The 14,028-nt window shown below is 55.0% G+C and overlaps 4 protein-coding genes across 4 annotated transcripts; 1 reads left to right on the top strand and 3 right to left on the bottom strand.

Moving 5' to 3' along the window:
• Positions 1 to 441: 441 nt before the first annotated feature.
• On the top strand, positions 442 to 2,890 carry IE81DRAFT_199423 (P-loop containing nucleoside triphosphate hydrolase protein). The gene is made up of 3 exons (XM_025510868.1): positions 442 to 1,142; positions 1,220 to 2,122; positions 2,625 to 2,890. Exons 1-3 carry the CDS (start codon positions 629 to 631, stop codon positions 2,699 to 2,701), a joined length of 1,494 nt encoding a protein of 497 aa, XP_025368068.1. The 5' UTR covers positions 442 to 628; the 3' UTR covers positions 2,702 to 2,890.
• A 1,199-nt stretch (positions 2,891 to 4,089) lies between these two features.
• IE81DRAFT_292685 (putative RFC2-DNA replication factor C, 41 kd subunit) lies at positions 4,090 to 5,688 on the bottom strand (the record flags this gene model as incomplete). Its single annotated transcript, XM_025511970.1, has 5 exons — positions 4,090 to 4,251; positions 4,392 to 4,730; positions 4,835 to 4,955; positions 5,049 to 5,192; positions 5,312 to 5,688. The coding sequence occupies 5 exons, from the start codon at positions 5,686 to 5,688 to the stop codon at positions 4,090 to 4,092; spliced, it is 1,143 nt and encodes a 380-aa protein (XP_025368067.1).
• A 2,138-nt stretch (positions 5,689 to 7,826) lies between these two features.
• IE81DRAFT_325085 (acetyl-CoA synthetase-like protein) lies at positions 7,827 to 11,170 on the bottom strand. Its single transcript, XM_025514410.1, has 6 exons — positions 10,515 to 11,170; positions 10,325 to 10,423; positions 10,068 to 10,108; positions 9,888 to 9,994; positions 8,884 to 9,813; positions 7,827 to 8,806 (listed from the first exon to the last, which is right to left on the bottom strand). The coding sequence occupies exons 1-6, from the start codon at positions 10,675 to 10,677 to the stop codon at positions 8,140 to 8,142; spliced, it is 2,007 nt and encodes a 668-aa protein (XP_025368066.1). The 5' UTR covers positions 10,678 to 11,170; the 3' UTR covers positions 7,827 to 8,139.
• A 1,487-nt stretch (positions 11,171 to 12,657) lies between these two features.
• On the bottom strand, positions 12,658 to 14,014 carry IE81DRAFT_304441 (PLP-dependent transferase). Its single transcript, XM_025512298.1, has 2 exons — positions 13,020 to 14,014; positions 12,658 to 12,932 (listed from the first exon to the last, which is right to left on the bottom strand). Exons 1-2 carry the CDS (start codon positions 13,904 to 13,906, stop codon positions 12,866 to 12,868), a joined length of 954 nt encoding a protein of 317 aa, XP_025368065.1. The 5' UTR covers positions 13,907 to 14,014; the 3' UTR covers positions 12,658 to 12,865.
• Positions 14,015 to 14,028: the final 14 nt, after the last annotated feature.

Below are 14,028 nucleotides of genomic sequence, written 5' to 3'. Positions count from 1 at the left end.
CGGCTTTTCGAAACTCAGAGTCGGTCGCAGATTCGGACTTTGACATTTCCAACCTGAGCATCACCGATGCTGATATCGATGGAAGTGGGCCCTTGAAGGCGAAGGATCCGCTCAAGGATGCAGGATTTGCGCTGGATGCAGCAGACGACGACGATGGACAGCAAGAGGAGGAAGTGCCTCCGCATGCTTGTGTGTACTGCGGCATACACAGCCCAAGCTCCGTCGTAAAATGTCTCGTATGCAACAAGTGGTAAGTGTGGCTCGCAGTCCATGAGTCGCGCAAAGCGCAAAATCCAGAGGCTCGAGCCCGCCCAGCGCCTTGCGCTGATCACGCCGCTTCACCAGGTTCTGCAATGCTCGAGGCATGACTTCATCATCCCACATCGTCACACACCTCGTGCGTGCGAAGCACAAGGAGGTCTGCTTGCATGCTGAATCGCAACTGGGAGAGACTACGCCTGAATGCTACAATTGCGGAACCAAGAACGTCTTCTTGCTAGGCTTTATTCCGGCGAAAAGCGAGACTGTGGTCGTTCTCCTCTGCAGGTGAGCATGCTTCGCTACATCTAGTTGTGGTGACCCACACTGACGCCACGCGAGGTGATGCAACAGACAACCGTGCGCTGCCATGCCGGCATCGAAGGACGTGGTGTGGGACGCAACGCAGTGGGCTCCTCTCATTGATGATCGTTCGTTTCTCAGCTGGCTCGTCAAGGTCCCATCGGAGGCCGAGCAGCTCAGAGCAAGACCTGTGACATTCAGACAGATGAACCGTCTGGAGGAACTCTGGAAGGAGAATGAGAGGGCGACAGTGGAAGACGTAGATCGACCAGGAGTTGACGAAGAGCCACCAGGCGTTTTGCTGAGATACGAAGATGCGTATCAATATCAAAACATCTTTGGCCCTCTGGTCAAAATCGAGGCAGATTTCGATCGCAAGCTCAAAGAGAGCCAGACCCAAAACGACCTAGTCGTGCGTTGGGATCAAGGTCTGAACACGAAGAAGATTGCGTGGATGAATTTGCCCCGCTTGGAGAGCGGTGAGGTGAAGCTCGCAGTGGGGGATGAGTTGAAACTTAGGTACGCCGGCGAGCTCGCAGCACACTGGGAGGGCGTCGGACACGTCATCAAGGTACCGAACAGTGAGTCCTCTCGACACCATGAGCAATGCAGCGCGAAGATCGTTCTGGACTGACCTCAAACCTACTCCTCACTCTAGATCTCTCCGACGAAGTGGCCATTGAGCTGCGTCGTAATGACGGCGTTCCGGATTGGTGCACGCACAATTTCAGTGCCGATTTTGTCTGGAAGAGCACCAGCTTTGACCGCATGCAGACCGCGATGAAGACTTTTGCGGTCGACGAGCAGAGCGTTAGCGGCTACATCTACCACAAGCTGCTCGGACACGAGATTGAGCCTGTCACTCTCCGCACGACGATGCCCAAGCGTTTCAGTGCACCTGGTCTTCCGGAACTCAATCACAGCCAGGTTGGAGCAGTCAAGGCGGTCTTGCAGAAGCCTCTGAGTCTCATTCAAGGTCCTCCAGGAACCGGAAAGACGGTCACCTCTGCTACCATCGTCTATCAGCTGAGCAAGATGAATCCTGGTCCAGTGCTTGTCTGTGCTCCCTCAAACGTAGCTGTCGATCAACTGACAGAGAAGATCCACGCCACGGGTCTCAAGGTCGTTCGGCTGACTGCCAAGAGTCGAGAAGCCATCGAGAGCCATATCAGCTTCTTGACACTGCACGACCAAGTGGCAAATAACGACACGCACATCGAGCTTCAGAAGCTGATCCAACTTAAGGGTGACCAAGGAGAGCTGAGCAGCAGCGACGAGCGCAAGTACAAGGCTCTCACGCGCGCTTGCGAGAAGGAGATCCTCAACACGGCCGACGTCATTTGCTGCACCTGTGTTGGTGTTGGCGATCCTCGCCTTAGCAAGCTCAAATTCAGGACTGTCCTCATCGACGAGGCTACTCAGGCTGCGGAGCCAGAGTGCATGATTCCCCTCGTCTTTGGTTGCAAGCAGGTCGTCTTTGTCGGTGATCATCTCCAGCTTGGCCCAGTGATCATGAACAAGAAGGCGGCGCGAGCAGGTCTTTCTCAAAGTCTTTTCGAGCGTCTCATCGTTCTGGGCAATCGGCCCATCCGTCTCGAGGTGCAGTACCGCATGCACCCGTGCTTGGCCGACTTTCCATCCAACATGTTCTACGAGGGCACCCTGCAGAATGGCGTCACTGCGCCCGAGCGTCTGCGAAAACACGTCGACTTTCCCTGGCCCGTCCCAAGCCTGCCGATGTTCTTCTATCAAAACCTTGGCCAGGAAGAAATTTCGAGCAGTGGTACATCGTTTCTCAACCGTACGGAGGCATCGAATGTGGAAAAGATCATCACAGCTTTCTTCAAGGCTGGCGTCACTCCTGGTCAGATTGGTGTCGTCACGCCGTACGAAGGACAGCGCAGCTACATTGTCAACCACATGCAGTTCCACGGCCGCCTGCGCAAAGACTTCTACAAAGAAGTCGAGGTCGCCAGCGTCGATGCTTTCCAAGGGCGAGAGAAAGATTACATTATTCTCAGCTGCGTCAGATCCAACGAGCACCAAGGCATTGGGTTCCTGAGCGATCCTCGCCGTCTCAATGTTGCCCTCACGCGTGCGCGTTACGGTCTCGTCATCCTGGGAAATCCCAAAGTGCTGAGCAAGCATCCGCTCTGGCACTATCTGCTCGTGCATTACAAGGAGAAGGCCACTCTGGTCGAAGGCGCACTGTCGAACTTGCATCCGTCTATGATTCAATTCAGCAAGCCGCGTCGCCCTCTGCAAAAACCAGGCGATCTTTCGGCACGTCATCATCTCGACGCGGACGGTGTTGTCGCTGGGCCGAACAGCTCCTATGGCGCTGCGAATAAGGCTGCAGGTCATGATGGAAATGGTGCAGGCTTGTCCACACCTAGTGGACCGGATCCGAGCTTCTTCAGGCATGATCGCGTCTCTTACATTCCCAGCGATGCACAAAGCATTGCAAGTCTGGGCACGCAAGCTACGTATCCCTCCTCGCGCCTGCCTCCATTCGCATCAGCAGCTAGCTCCATCAGCGGCAGCTCTCACCTGAACGGCGGGGGTCACGGAGGTCTGGCGTCTAGCTACGCTAGCAGCATCATCAGTCAAGATGTGGATGCGGAGAGCATTGCAGGAAGCAGCGTCGCTCCTCCGCCCAGCATCACCTACAATCAGAACGATCGACTTCGTAGACGACTCAGTATTACGAGTAGCCAAGGAGGGGCGAGCGACATTGCCGCATTGGACGGCTACAAGGGTCAAGCGCTCGTCGGCGATCGTGACGATGTGGACGATACTCTGAGCAACTACTCTGCTCCGATTTCTCAAGCAAGCTTTACCACTTTCTGATCGACAAAACCTTGTTTCTGCTGTCGGCCCGGTCAACGCCTGCGAGTCCTTTATGCTGGACTTGATTTCGTCGGTCCCCGCAATGCCGGCCACGTATCGCATCGACACCAAGATGCTCATCGCTAGATTGGGCATATGCAGGCAAAGCACGCGCGCGACAGCTTCGTCGAGAGTCGACTCGAAGGCAGAATGCCTGGCAAGCCAGTCGCGCTCCCATCGAGGCGTGTGGTGTTGATCTGGCTCGTTCTTCGTGTAGCAAGTCGAGTGGCTGCTTCGCGATCCGACTTGGGCAACTGACTGAGCACGTAGAGCTGTGAAGGCCTGTGCGCAGGCTTGACACGTTGCAGCAGCAGGGCCACCTCGAGCCAGCTGTGCCTGCCCAGTCTCTGCTTGGGGCTCCCTCGCTCACTACGCGCCGCGGCCCAATCACGCCACGTAGCATCTCGCTCATCAATCTCCTCTCTCTCTCTCTCTCTCTCTCTCTTTCTCACACTCTTGTTCTCTCTTTCTCTTGTGAAATTCATGAGCTTTCATTTTGAAGCCTCGATTTGGATCTATTGTACAATGCAAGACGGGGCATGGACAAAGCGTAGAGTGATAGGAATGGAGTGCTTGAGGGATGCTGTGGAGCGGCGGGCTTTGCGATCAGGCTTGCATCGCCGCTATGCCCCTTACGCTTTACGCTGTGAGGGAAGCGCGAAGTTTGAGGCTGAGGTTGAAGAGCTGCAGTTCTTCATCACCCCCATCTATCAATGCCTTGTCCGCGTCTCCCAAGTCTATTGCGCATTTAGCCTTCGCTTTAGCCGTCAAGAGCGGATGGAGCATGATGTAATCGTGTAGCTGCGCGAGCGCAGAGGCGAAGAACAAGGAAAGAGGCGTGAGTGAGTAAAAGTCCAACTTTGGCGCTCTGCTCGAAGTTCAAGAGAGCAAGGAGGAGGAGGGGTTGGATATGTGCAAAACAAGATGTGCTTGGGTCTCACCTGTAGCAGCAGTTGGGTGGTGGAAAAGCCCTCCATGGCTAAGCTCTTGACCTGCTTTTGCACAATCTCAAAAGGCGTCGTCGCAGGACCCGGAGCCAACATTTCCACATCCCCATCGTCCACATTGCCATCCTCGTCGGGCGGAGGGTCGACACCGATGGACTTGCCTAGGGCGCGAATAGCCAAGGATGGCACCACTCCTGCGATCTCGACGATGGATTGCCGAGTGATAGGAGTGCTAGAAGCGGTTCCTGCTCCGTGCAAACGTGATGCGGACTGCAAGTACGTGATGGCTCGACGCAGATCGCCGTCGGATGTGTCGATGAGCGTATCGAGCACCTGCACGACGACGACGACGATGATGATAATGATGATGATGTTCCCCATTGTACTGGTAAGTACTCGCTCTGATCCTTAGATCGTACCACCGACGTAGAACTCACGCCATCCTCAAACGACACCCTCTCAGCTTTCGCGATCTCTTCCAACCTTTCCCGCGTGCTACTTGTGTCCAGCATACGAAAGCGGAACTTGCTGCAGCGCGAAGCCAAAGGCTCGATGATTCTGAAAGTGCAGTAGGCCGATCAACAATGTTCGGTCAGCAGGTCTTGCAGGAGTAGAAGCGGTCATGGCCAGCGCGCACAGCAAGACGCTCACCTAGTCACGTAGTTGCACACCAAGCAGAAGCGAGTGATGCGGCTGTACTGCTCCATGATTCTGCGAAGCGCGCTCTGCGCATCTTGCGTCATGCTGTCCGCCTCATCCAGAATGATGATCTTGTATGGCGGGCAAGGAAAATCGCTGAGGGTCGGGATGGCGAGGGCGAGGTCGCAATGTGCGAGACGCGCATCAGCATCCAGGTGTTTTCAGCCCTTTGCCTGGGCGCAAGACGAAGGGGCGCGGCGTGGAGGAAGACTCACACATTCGCATTGCTCACTGCCGTCTTTGCAAAATTCTTGATCTTCTCTCTGACCACGGTGATGCCTCTTTCATCCGAAGCGTTCAGCTCGAGTACTCTGCTCCTCATCAACTCCGGACCAAAGAGCTGTCTGGCCAGAGCCAGAATGGTGCTCGTCTTTCCCGTTCCAGGCGGACCGTAGAAGAGCATGTGAGGCAAGTTGGAGGACATTAATGTTTTTCTCAAAACGGCCACCGTGTGTTCTTGTGCCGTCACATCCTCGATCGTCTTTGGTCTGTACTTTTCCACCCAAGGTCGAAGTCGAGCTGCTTGCTCCGCCTCTTGAGCAGAGCTTTGCTTCCCCGCTGCTTGATTCTTTGCCTTTTGGGGTAAGAACATGTTTTGATCTTTTGCACTTATCTGCTAAGCTTTATTCCTATTCCAGTGATGCGACACCTTGCACCTCTCGCTAGCTTCCTCACGTATCTCCCGTGCGCCGTCGCTGAAGATTGCTAAGGCTGCCGCTGCGGCTTTAGCAAAGCCGGCCTCTGTATCGACCACGAATGGTAGTCTTTTTGCGCACCACTCCCGCAGTCCTATCAATCGATGTCCGAAGAGCCGTTCCCGATCTTTTCGCGGCTTCGGCCTCTTGATCAACCTCTCCTCTGCGATCTTTCTCGACCGGCTCACCGCAGTCGATCTGTCTAGCCGGCGGCAAGATGTCCTTATCAGAACGTCTCTCGATCCAAATATCGCGCTCCTCCTCTTTAGGTCTAGCGGAGAAAAAGTCTTCAGGTACAATGAAGCTGCAACCTTGTGGGGCTATAGGGACCGAGATCTGCGGTGCGCTTGCTCTGCGAGGCTGATTTGGAGGCGCGTGTAGAGTGAGCTTGTTCACAGCGAATGTCGAGGAGGAGGCGATGGGGGTGTTGGAAGTGGAGATGGCACGTCTAGTCGAAGAGATGAGTCCTGCTTTGCCGGATGAAAGGCCGGCACGATCAATAGCCTTTCGACTATTTGGACCGAGGCGAAAGTCGGAAAGAGCAGGTACGGTGAATGTTGGCAAGCTGGGAAGTGCGGGACTGCCTTTGACGAGCTGCGCGGTTTGGATGCTTGCTGCTGTAATCGAGTGACCCGTCGAGTCCAGCAGGTGTGTTGCCTTCTCTACGCTTCGAGTCGACGTCGCAGCGGTGAGATCCGACCAGATCGGATGCGCTTCGAATGCAGTCGCCCTTTTCGTCGAGGGCAGCAAGGCGTAATCGTTGACAGCGGTGGGTTGGGCGAGTAGGATGAGCGGTCGAAGTGGTTTGTGATGGGCATGCGCATCAGCAAGAGGTAGCAGCAGTGATTGCGCTTGCGAGTCGAATCGCAAGCCGCCATCGCCGCTCGTCGCTGCTGCTGCTGATGCTGGCAAGACGCGTGGAGGAGACGCGGTGCACGTCGCGTCCTGCTGCTGCTGCTGCTGCTGCTGCTCATCTAAATGCGCATTTGATTTTGTCGAATTCGTATTCGAATTTGAAATGCTCTCCACAAAATAAGCGCGTCGGGATTGCACGCCGGTGATTTTGCGCAGACTTCTTCGTCTGCTGGCTGCCGCTGCCGCTGTCGATGCTCCTGCTCCTGCTCCTGCTCCTGCTCCTACTGCGGCGGAAGCGGAAGCAAAAGCAAAGGCTTGCTGGTGGTGATGAAAAGGCGAAGCGTGAATGCTTGATGGGTTGCGTAGATGAGCTCGAGCTGGGCGCGCGGGGGAAGAGCCGTGGCGAATAGTGTGTGTGCTGTGATGCAGGAGTTGCAATTTCCGCGGACTGAGATTGCCGCTTGCGCGTTTGTTGGAGGTATTGTCGAGGAGCATGATGATGATGGATGGTCGATCGCGTTCTTGGCCGCCGGCGTAGTCGTGAGCCAGTCGTGATCGTGAGTGCGAATTTAAAATTGTGGGCGAAGCGGAAATTGGGGATGATGGTGAAAAGTGATGAGAAGACAGCAAGCGATTATCTCCTCTTGAACAGCTCACACACACACACACGCACACCCAAGTCCTCACCCAAATCCATTGTGATTCGCGCTCGATCAAGAAGAAGTTCACAACAGCCGTGAGTCAGTCCAGCATCTACGAGTCGAGGTCCAGTGAGCGTCTCGCCGCATTCCTAGATTGTCTACCAAAAGGGATGCACGCGCGCGCCTACGCTCGCTCAACGGTCATGACGGGCCTCGCGCGCGCGCGCGCGCGCGAGAGCCGTTGTACTAGCGAGCCTAAACGATCGATCTGAACGAGTCAAGCAAGCAGCTGCCCCTACGCTCATCTTCCGATTTGACCATCGTCGATGATTCGTTGCCAGCGTTGCAAACAAGGCGCCATTGGAGCTCGTCCGGCCTACTCACCCGCTTGCCTCATTCGACAATCAACACATGCACATTTGCTCGCAGATGAGCTCAAGCAGCACGCCTGCGGCCGTCCACGCGCCGATGTTTGCTGCCACCTTAACTTACGCGAACCATGCACCAACGGGAACGAGAATTTACAGCAACCGAACGAATGCAAAAGAAAGAAGCCGTCGTTCCATTCGTAGTGGAGCTGCAAGGACGAGCGAGCGAGGTTGGAAGCGGTAGGAAACATGGTTCGCCGTTGGCATCGACATGCCATACAGGGTTCGCGTTGCCTTACTAAGCAGCGCTCGTGGACATGCACAAAGGTGGAGAGGAAAGCCGATCTGGATGGCGGGGCAAGATCTCCAGGGAAAGAGACGCAACAGATGAAGGGAAAAGCGGGTATGCTAGCCCAGACCAAAGGGCTCGGCCCAACGCGGCGTGATGAAGTGCGCGTCAGACTGACAGATGAAAGGCTACCATCTAGGAGTAGACCTTCTTCACCTTGTCCTCGTACTTCTTGACAGCTTTGCCGCGCTCCAGCTTTTGAGCTGCAGTCATGGGCAGGTCCTCAGGCACGAGCACGACAACATCGAGAATCTCTTGGCCTCGAAGACCGCCCTTCTTGCCGACCTCATTGAGCGACTTGAGCACCTGGTTGGCCACATCCTCATCCTCTGCCGCCTCTTCAAGACTCTTTGAGGTGAATTGCTTGAGGCCATCCTCGCGAGGGAATACGATGGCCATGGGCTTGCTGTTGTTGCTATCCGCATGAACGCAGATGTTTTGCACAACATCGCAGCTCTTGTAAACGCTCTCAAGTTTCTCCAGCGCGACGTACTCTCCACCCGACAGCTTGACAAGGTTCTTCTTCCTGTCAATGATGCTCAGCGTGCCGTCCTCGTTCCACTGGCCAACGTCACCAGTCTTGAGCCATCCATCCTCTGTGATGGTCTCCTTGGTGACCTCGTCGCGCTTAAAGTATCCCTTGGTAACAGCTGGGCCTCGGATCCAAACCTCTCCCTGAGGGGGCGAGTTGGTGGCGTGGTATCCCGCGTCTGGCACGTCGACCAGCTTGATCTCAATGGCTGGACTAGGGACGCCAACAGTCCTGTACGCGTTGTAGACAGGCGTGCCGATCGTGCACATGCTGCAGGAGTCATGCACCAAGAGAATTTCAGATGTGAGCAGAAGAATGCCGAGCAGCGTGGGAAGGCCTGAACTCACCCGCAAGACTCGGTCATGCCGTATCCTTGCAAGAGCTGCATGAGCGCCAAGTCCAAAAATTCTTGCGTCTCTTTGGAGATGGCAGCACCTCCACTGAGCGCGACGCGCAGTCTGCCTCCGGTCTGGGCGCGCACCTTGTTGAATACGATTTCGGACGCAGACGAAAGCAGGGGAATCTTGTTCTTCTTCCAAGTCATGGCGCCGCGGAAGGCATACTTGGCAACAGTGGGGCCAGCATTGACCTTTGTGTTGATTCCCTTGCGGATGGTCTCCCAAACTGTGGGCACACCAACCAAGACGGAGGGCTTGAAGCAAGCAATGTCACCCAAGCAGTTCTTGGTTCCCGCAGGCGTGAGCGTCTTGACTCCTCCGTAACCCATCGTCAAGCCCACATACATGAGCGAGCACTCGACGATGAACTCGAGAATGTGCGCAAGTGGCAAGTAAGCCAAGAATGTGTCCGTGGGCCTGAGGTGAGGTCCGAGAAGAAGCTCCACCGATCCGCACGCAGCAACCAGGTTGCCGTGAGTGAGGATCACACCCTTTGGCTTACCAGTGGAGCCTGAGGTGTACATGATGCAAGCAACATCCTCCGCCTTGGGTGGGTTTGGCTTGGCAGGGTTTGCCTTGCCCTCAGCCTTGAGCTCATCCAGACTGAGGACGCGAGAGCCTTCTCGGCTCTGCAGCTTCTCGCGCAATTGCGAGAGGAGGCTCTCTTCCAATTCCCCATTGTAGACGACATACTTGACAGTAGGCGTCTCGTCAAGCACGCTGATCAGCGTCTTTACCAGATGTGGGTTGGTGAAGATGCCGACAACGTCGGGCTCAGCGAGCGAGTGCTGAAGACCCTCTGGGCCCAGAGTGTCGTAGGCAGTGCAGAATGGGATATTCTGGGCAAAGCAACTGTGGGCGAGGTTTTGCCAGTCAAGCCTGCAAAGGGGGGGACAGAAGGAGAGTGGATGAGCAGCGGCTGGAGCTTGATGATTGAATACGCTTGCACTCACGAGGTGGAGCCGTAGATGTTGAATCGTGTAGAGGTGCTCAGGCCAAGGTGCGCAAGACCGCTGGCTGCGTTCTGCACGCGCTCGTTGAACTCGGTGTATGTGATGTACTTTGGGCAGAGAGTGGCATGCAATGTCAGCGTCTTGCTTATTTGCGACAAATGGACGACCACCCTAACCCACCTTGTAGTCGCTGAGCTCTTGAAGCTGCCAAGTCTTCTTCTCTGGAGCGCCGAAGAGGGCAAGCACACGTGGTCAGGAGAGTTCAAAGCGTTGTCAGAAGCCCCGCACGCCTTGAGCCGAGAAGCTCAAAGGCTTTGGCATGCGAGCCATCACGCTTAGCGCAGCCTGCTGGTACTCTGGGGACCGCAAGCAGCTCGAGCTCGACTGGACGAGCTGCGTCCTACTCCTGACTGCTGCCGCGCTTTTGCACAGCTCACCTTTGACTTCCTTGCCATCCACCTTCTTCGTGACCTCCTTCTCTTCATTGTGAATCTTGATGAGTTCACGGTAACCCATGCAAGGCTTGTTGGTGTACTCTGCGATTCAGCCAACGGATCGACAAGGGGTAGGTCAGCGATGCTTTTTGCATGCGGCCCAAATGCTACACCTTTGCAATTTCGCACTCACTGCCTACGATGAATTGAAGAATGTCGCTCATGGTGTTGATCTTGCCATCGTTGCCCGTAGGTCTCTCGACCAGCTTGTCGGGCGAGCAGAAGGCTCGGCGCACCTTGGTCTCCCCAGCAGGTGGGGCACCACCAATCTCGACTGATCCAGGGACTGGCGCCATGGTGTAGAAGTTTGGAAAAGGTGAAAGATGCAAAAGTTGCAAGAAAAGGTGATCTGTGAGAATCGAAATTGGTGAGGGTCAAGAAGCGAGCGTCACCAGGATGATGATGAAGGTGATGGAGATGCGCGCGTGGACTTCGGGATGTTGTGCAGCAAACGTGAAGGTGCGGGGAAATCTCTCTCCCAGCAGCTTATGCGCGCAGCAAGTTCAGTCGACCGATCGATGATGCTGCGATGCCTTGCTGCTGCTGCGCTGGTTGGCGCGCGTTTTGCGTGAAAGTGAAGCGAGCGAGCCGTGCGCTTGCAATAAGGACTTCGCTGTTTGTGTGGGTCTCGAGCAATTTGGCTGAGGCGTCAGGCGTGTGCGGTGTGCGGCTCCGCGAGTTCTGCTTTGTCTCTTCTGTATATATGGCTGTTTCACTTTGTTGTGTGTGATGAAGGGGAGAAGCCTATATATATAGCTCTCATCAGCGTCACTACGCTGCTGCTGGACCAGCAATGACAAGTGATGAACTCACCTTCACCTCGTTCCACACCCATGGCATATACGTGTCTTGGAGCCGGGACGCGCAAGATGACTAGCTGAGACACGCCCAGCAGCAGGATTGAGGTGATGCATACGCGGTATCGGGCGCAGCTGTAGAGGACTTTTCGGCTCGGAGCCTGCAGAACAAGGAAGGGGCTGACTGTACTCCACACAGCATGCGTTCCCACATCATCATCATCATCAGCAGCAGCAGCAGCAGCAGCAAGCCTCATGCATGCAAGCAGCTGTGCGGGCATCGCGCCTTGGCGCGCCGCGGCCGCCAGAAGCGCGGAGCGCGGAGCTCATATAGCCCGTGTGCACAGCAGCACAGCAGGACCAAAAAAGTGGGGCCACAGAAAGCAGGAAGGCCGATCGATCGAGCCGTGAGTTTTCGATGCAGTCCATCACGAGTCAATGTGAATCCACTCACACTCACGACTCCCAAAAGTGTCGCTTCTCAGTGAGGGCCGCTGAGCAGGCTTTCCTTCGTCTGTGCAGCGTGTGAGCCTATGACGATGATGCGAGCGCGCCACACCAATTTGAATGCGAATGCTGAGCTTCTTGGCTTCAGCAGCGAGCGCTGAATCACAAATTCAAATTGATTCTGATTGAAAAGCATCCATAACCCTCGTTTTGTTATTGTGATTTATGCCTATATACCTCTGCTGTCAGTATTTATGCAGGGCTCGCTCTTGCTTTGCTCGGCAAAGGAGCGCCACAGTTCTATGGTCACGAGTCACGAGTCACAATTAAGTCGCTCGATCACCCAGCAGTCCTGCATGCGATGCCGATGAGCGCAAGTGGGACGTGGGGCCGGCCGGCTGCTGGCAGCTGGTGCAAAATTAGCCATCTGGTACCCATGTGCGGTCTCTGCGTTGATTGTACAAGCTCGATTGCGGTCGCCTATTGATCTCCCTTCGCAGTCTTGAACTCGCAGTCTTGAACAGGGACAACAGAGAGAAGAGGATGTGAGAGGGAGGATCGAAGCGCATGCATGCAGATTTTTGATTACTTACTAGTAATCGTGAAGCCACGTATACGTGACATCGCATATACAGTCACGAGTCAAAAGTCACAAATCTTTGGTGCAAGATTCAATTGGTGATTGGTGATTTTTGATTCAAATTGTTTGAGCCACATCAGAGTCACGAGACAAAGTGCGGTCCCTGCCGTGCATGCTATATGACGCACTCAAGACTCGCCCTAGCGCGATCGATCGCTGCACCGCTTCAGAGCGCGGCAGACACAGCTGAAACATATGGTCTTCTGCGTCACGAGTCCAGATGGCTTGTCAAGTGTCAAGTCAAAGTCTTGAGTGCCACAGCAGGCATCTCGACGTAGATCCATGGCGGCCTGGTATTTGGAGACAGCTGCTGTTCGAAGAGCCGCGCGATATTCTTACATTTACGTGTAGAAAAGCAGCACAGGCACACGGTTTCCGAATGGAGACGAGATGGCATGGACGTTGCGAGGGGGAACGGCAATAATGATAAGCTTTGCCTTCAAGCGCTCCAGGTCGCATTTGCCCGGACTCCATCTTTCATCCCTCGAATTCCTTGAGGAACGACCTGGGATCGGATAAGTGTATCGATTCGATCGAAGCAGGCGAGTCAGACGCATGAGAGGCTGGGCGGGAAAATCACCCGACAAGCGCTTGATGGACTCACTTGTGAAAGTCGCCGAAACGCTGGATAAATTCGTCGGTCTCCTTGGCCAGGACAGTTGTGCGGCTGGAATTGAAGAAGATGCATCGATATCACGTATCCGAGTCAGTCGTGTGAATTGCTCATTGTCTGCGGGCATCGAGCATGACTTACAGGAAGCACTCTCCATTCGGGCCGGGTTGCTTGCCAAAGCCGCTTCCAGGCACGACGCAAATACCTGTAGCGTCCAACAATCTCAAGCAATAGTACAGGTCTGGTTTCCTCTCCTCCTTCTTTGCAGCTTCGATCGCTTTGGGAGGCAAGGTGATCTCGGGGAACAGATACAGCGCTCCTTGAGCCTCTCCGCACTTGACTCCAGGAAGTTTGGCGAATTGATCCGCCATCTTTTGGCTGCGCTTCTTGAGCGTTTCATGGATTCCTTCCGTTTCTTCCTTCCACAGCGCGTAGCTTGGCTCGCCTTCCTTTGGTGGCCGCACCAACAGATCCACACCGATTTGTCCTTGCAATGGGGGACACAAGTTGACAGATGCCATCTTGTACACCTGCGCCTCCACCTTTGGATCCATATTGGTCAACTCAAAGTATCCTCCTCTCCTTCCACACTCGCCGCTGACGCCCTTGGAAATCGAGTGAAAGCTGACCAGCTCCACCTGATTCGCCAACTCCTTTTCCTCGACATTGCCGCTCTTTCCAAAGTCTCTCAAGACCTTTTTGAAGGAGATGAAGGGTCGCTGATCGGGGTGATAAATGTTCCTCTGGTACACCTCATCTGCCATGACTACTAATCTCTTCTCGTGCGCCAGCTTGAGGATATCTTGAATGTTTGCCTCTGTCAAACAGCTTCCTGTAGGGTTGCCTGGATTGATGACCACCAAAGCCCGAACATCCACACCCTTTGCCCGCTCCTCGTCCACCGTTCGGCCCATCGCTGCTACGTCCACTGCCCAATCATCGTCCGCGTCCAGCTCGTATCGCACAGCGTGGCAGTTGTTAAAGGCGAGTGCGGCAGAGTAGAGCGGATATTGAGGAATGGGGATCATCACTCCTACTTCTGGTCCTGAGACAACCACCGAGAGGAGCAGCTGGACGCCAGCCGAGGCGCCCGCAGTCAAATAGATCAGCTCCGGATCTGAGGGATGGCCATCTCGCTCTATAGAGGGGG

The sequence above is a fragment of the Ceraceosorus guamensis genome (assembly GCF_003144195.1).
Source record: "Ceraceosorus guamensis strain MCA 4658 unplaced genomic scaffold IE81scaffold_53, whole genome shotgun sequence".
NCBI classification, from domain to species: domain Eukaryota; kingdom Fungi; phylum Basidiomycota; class Exobasidiomycetes; order Ceraceosorales; family Ceraceosoraceae; genus Ceraceosorus; species Ceraceosorus guamensis.
The sequence above is the reverse complement of the archived record's forward strand: the minus strand, read 5'-3'. Positions and strand labels throughout refer to the sequence as shown.

Bases quoted from the DNA above. Each gene is read 5' to 3' on its own strand.
- IE81DRAFT_199423 (XM_025510868.1), top strand. From the start codon at position 629: ATGCCGGCATCGAAGGACGTGGTGTGGGACGCAACGCAGTGGGCTCCT. The intron at 1,143-1,219 runs GTGAGTCCTCTC...TCCTCACTCTAG, and splicing joins CGTCATCAAGGTACCGAACA to ATCTCTCCGACGAAGTGGCC. The intron at 2,123-2,624 runs GTCTCATCGTTC...TGGGTTCCTGAG, and splicing joins TTCTCAAAGTCTTTTCGAGC to CGATCCTCGCCGTCTCAATG.
- IE81DRAFT_325085 (XM_025514410.1), bottom strand. From the start codon at position 10,677: ATGGCGCCAGTCCCTGGATCAGTCGAGATTGGTGGTGCCCCACCTGCT. The intron at 10,109-10,324 runs GTGAGCTGTGCA...TCGGCGCTCCAG, and splicing joins GGATGGCAAGGAAGTCAAAG to AGAAGAAGACTTGGCAGCTT. The intron at 9,814-9,887 runs GTGAGTGCAAGC...CCCCCTTTGCAG, and splicing joins AACATCTACGGCTCCACCTC to GCTTGACTGGCAAAACCTCG.
- IE81DRAFT_304441 (XM_025512298.1), bottom strand. From the start codon at position 13,906: ATGATCCCCATTCCTCAATATCCGCTCTACTCTGCCGCACTCGCCTTT. The intron at 12,933-13,019 runs GTAAGTCATGCT...CTTCAATTCCAG, and splicing joins CCGAATGGAGAGTGCTTCCT to CCGCACAACTGTCCTGGCCA.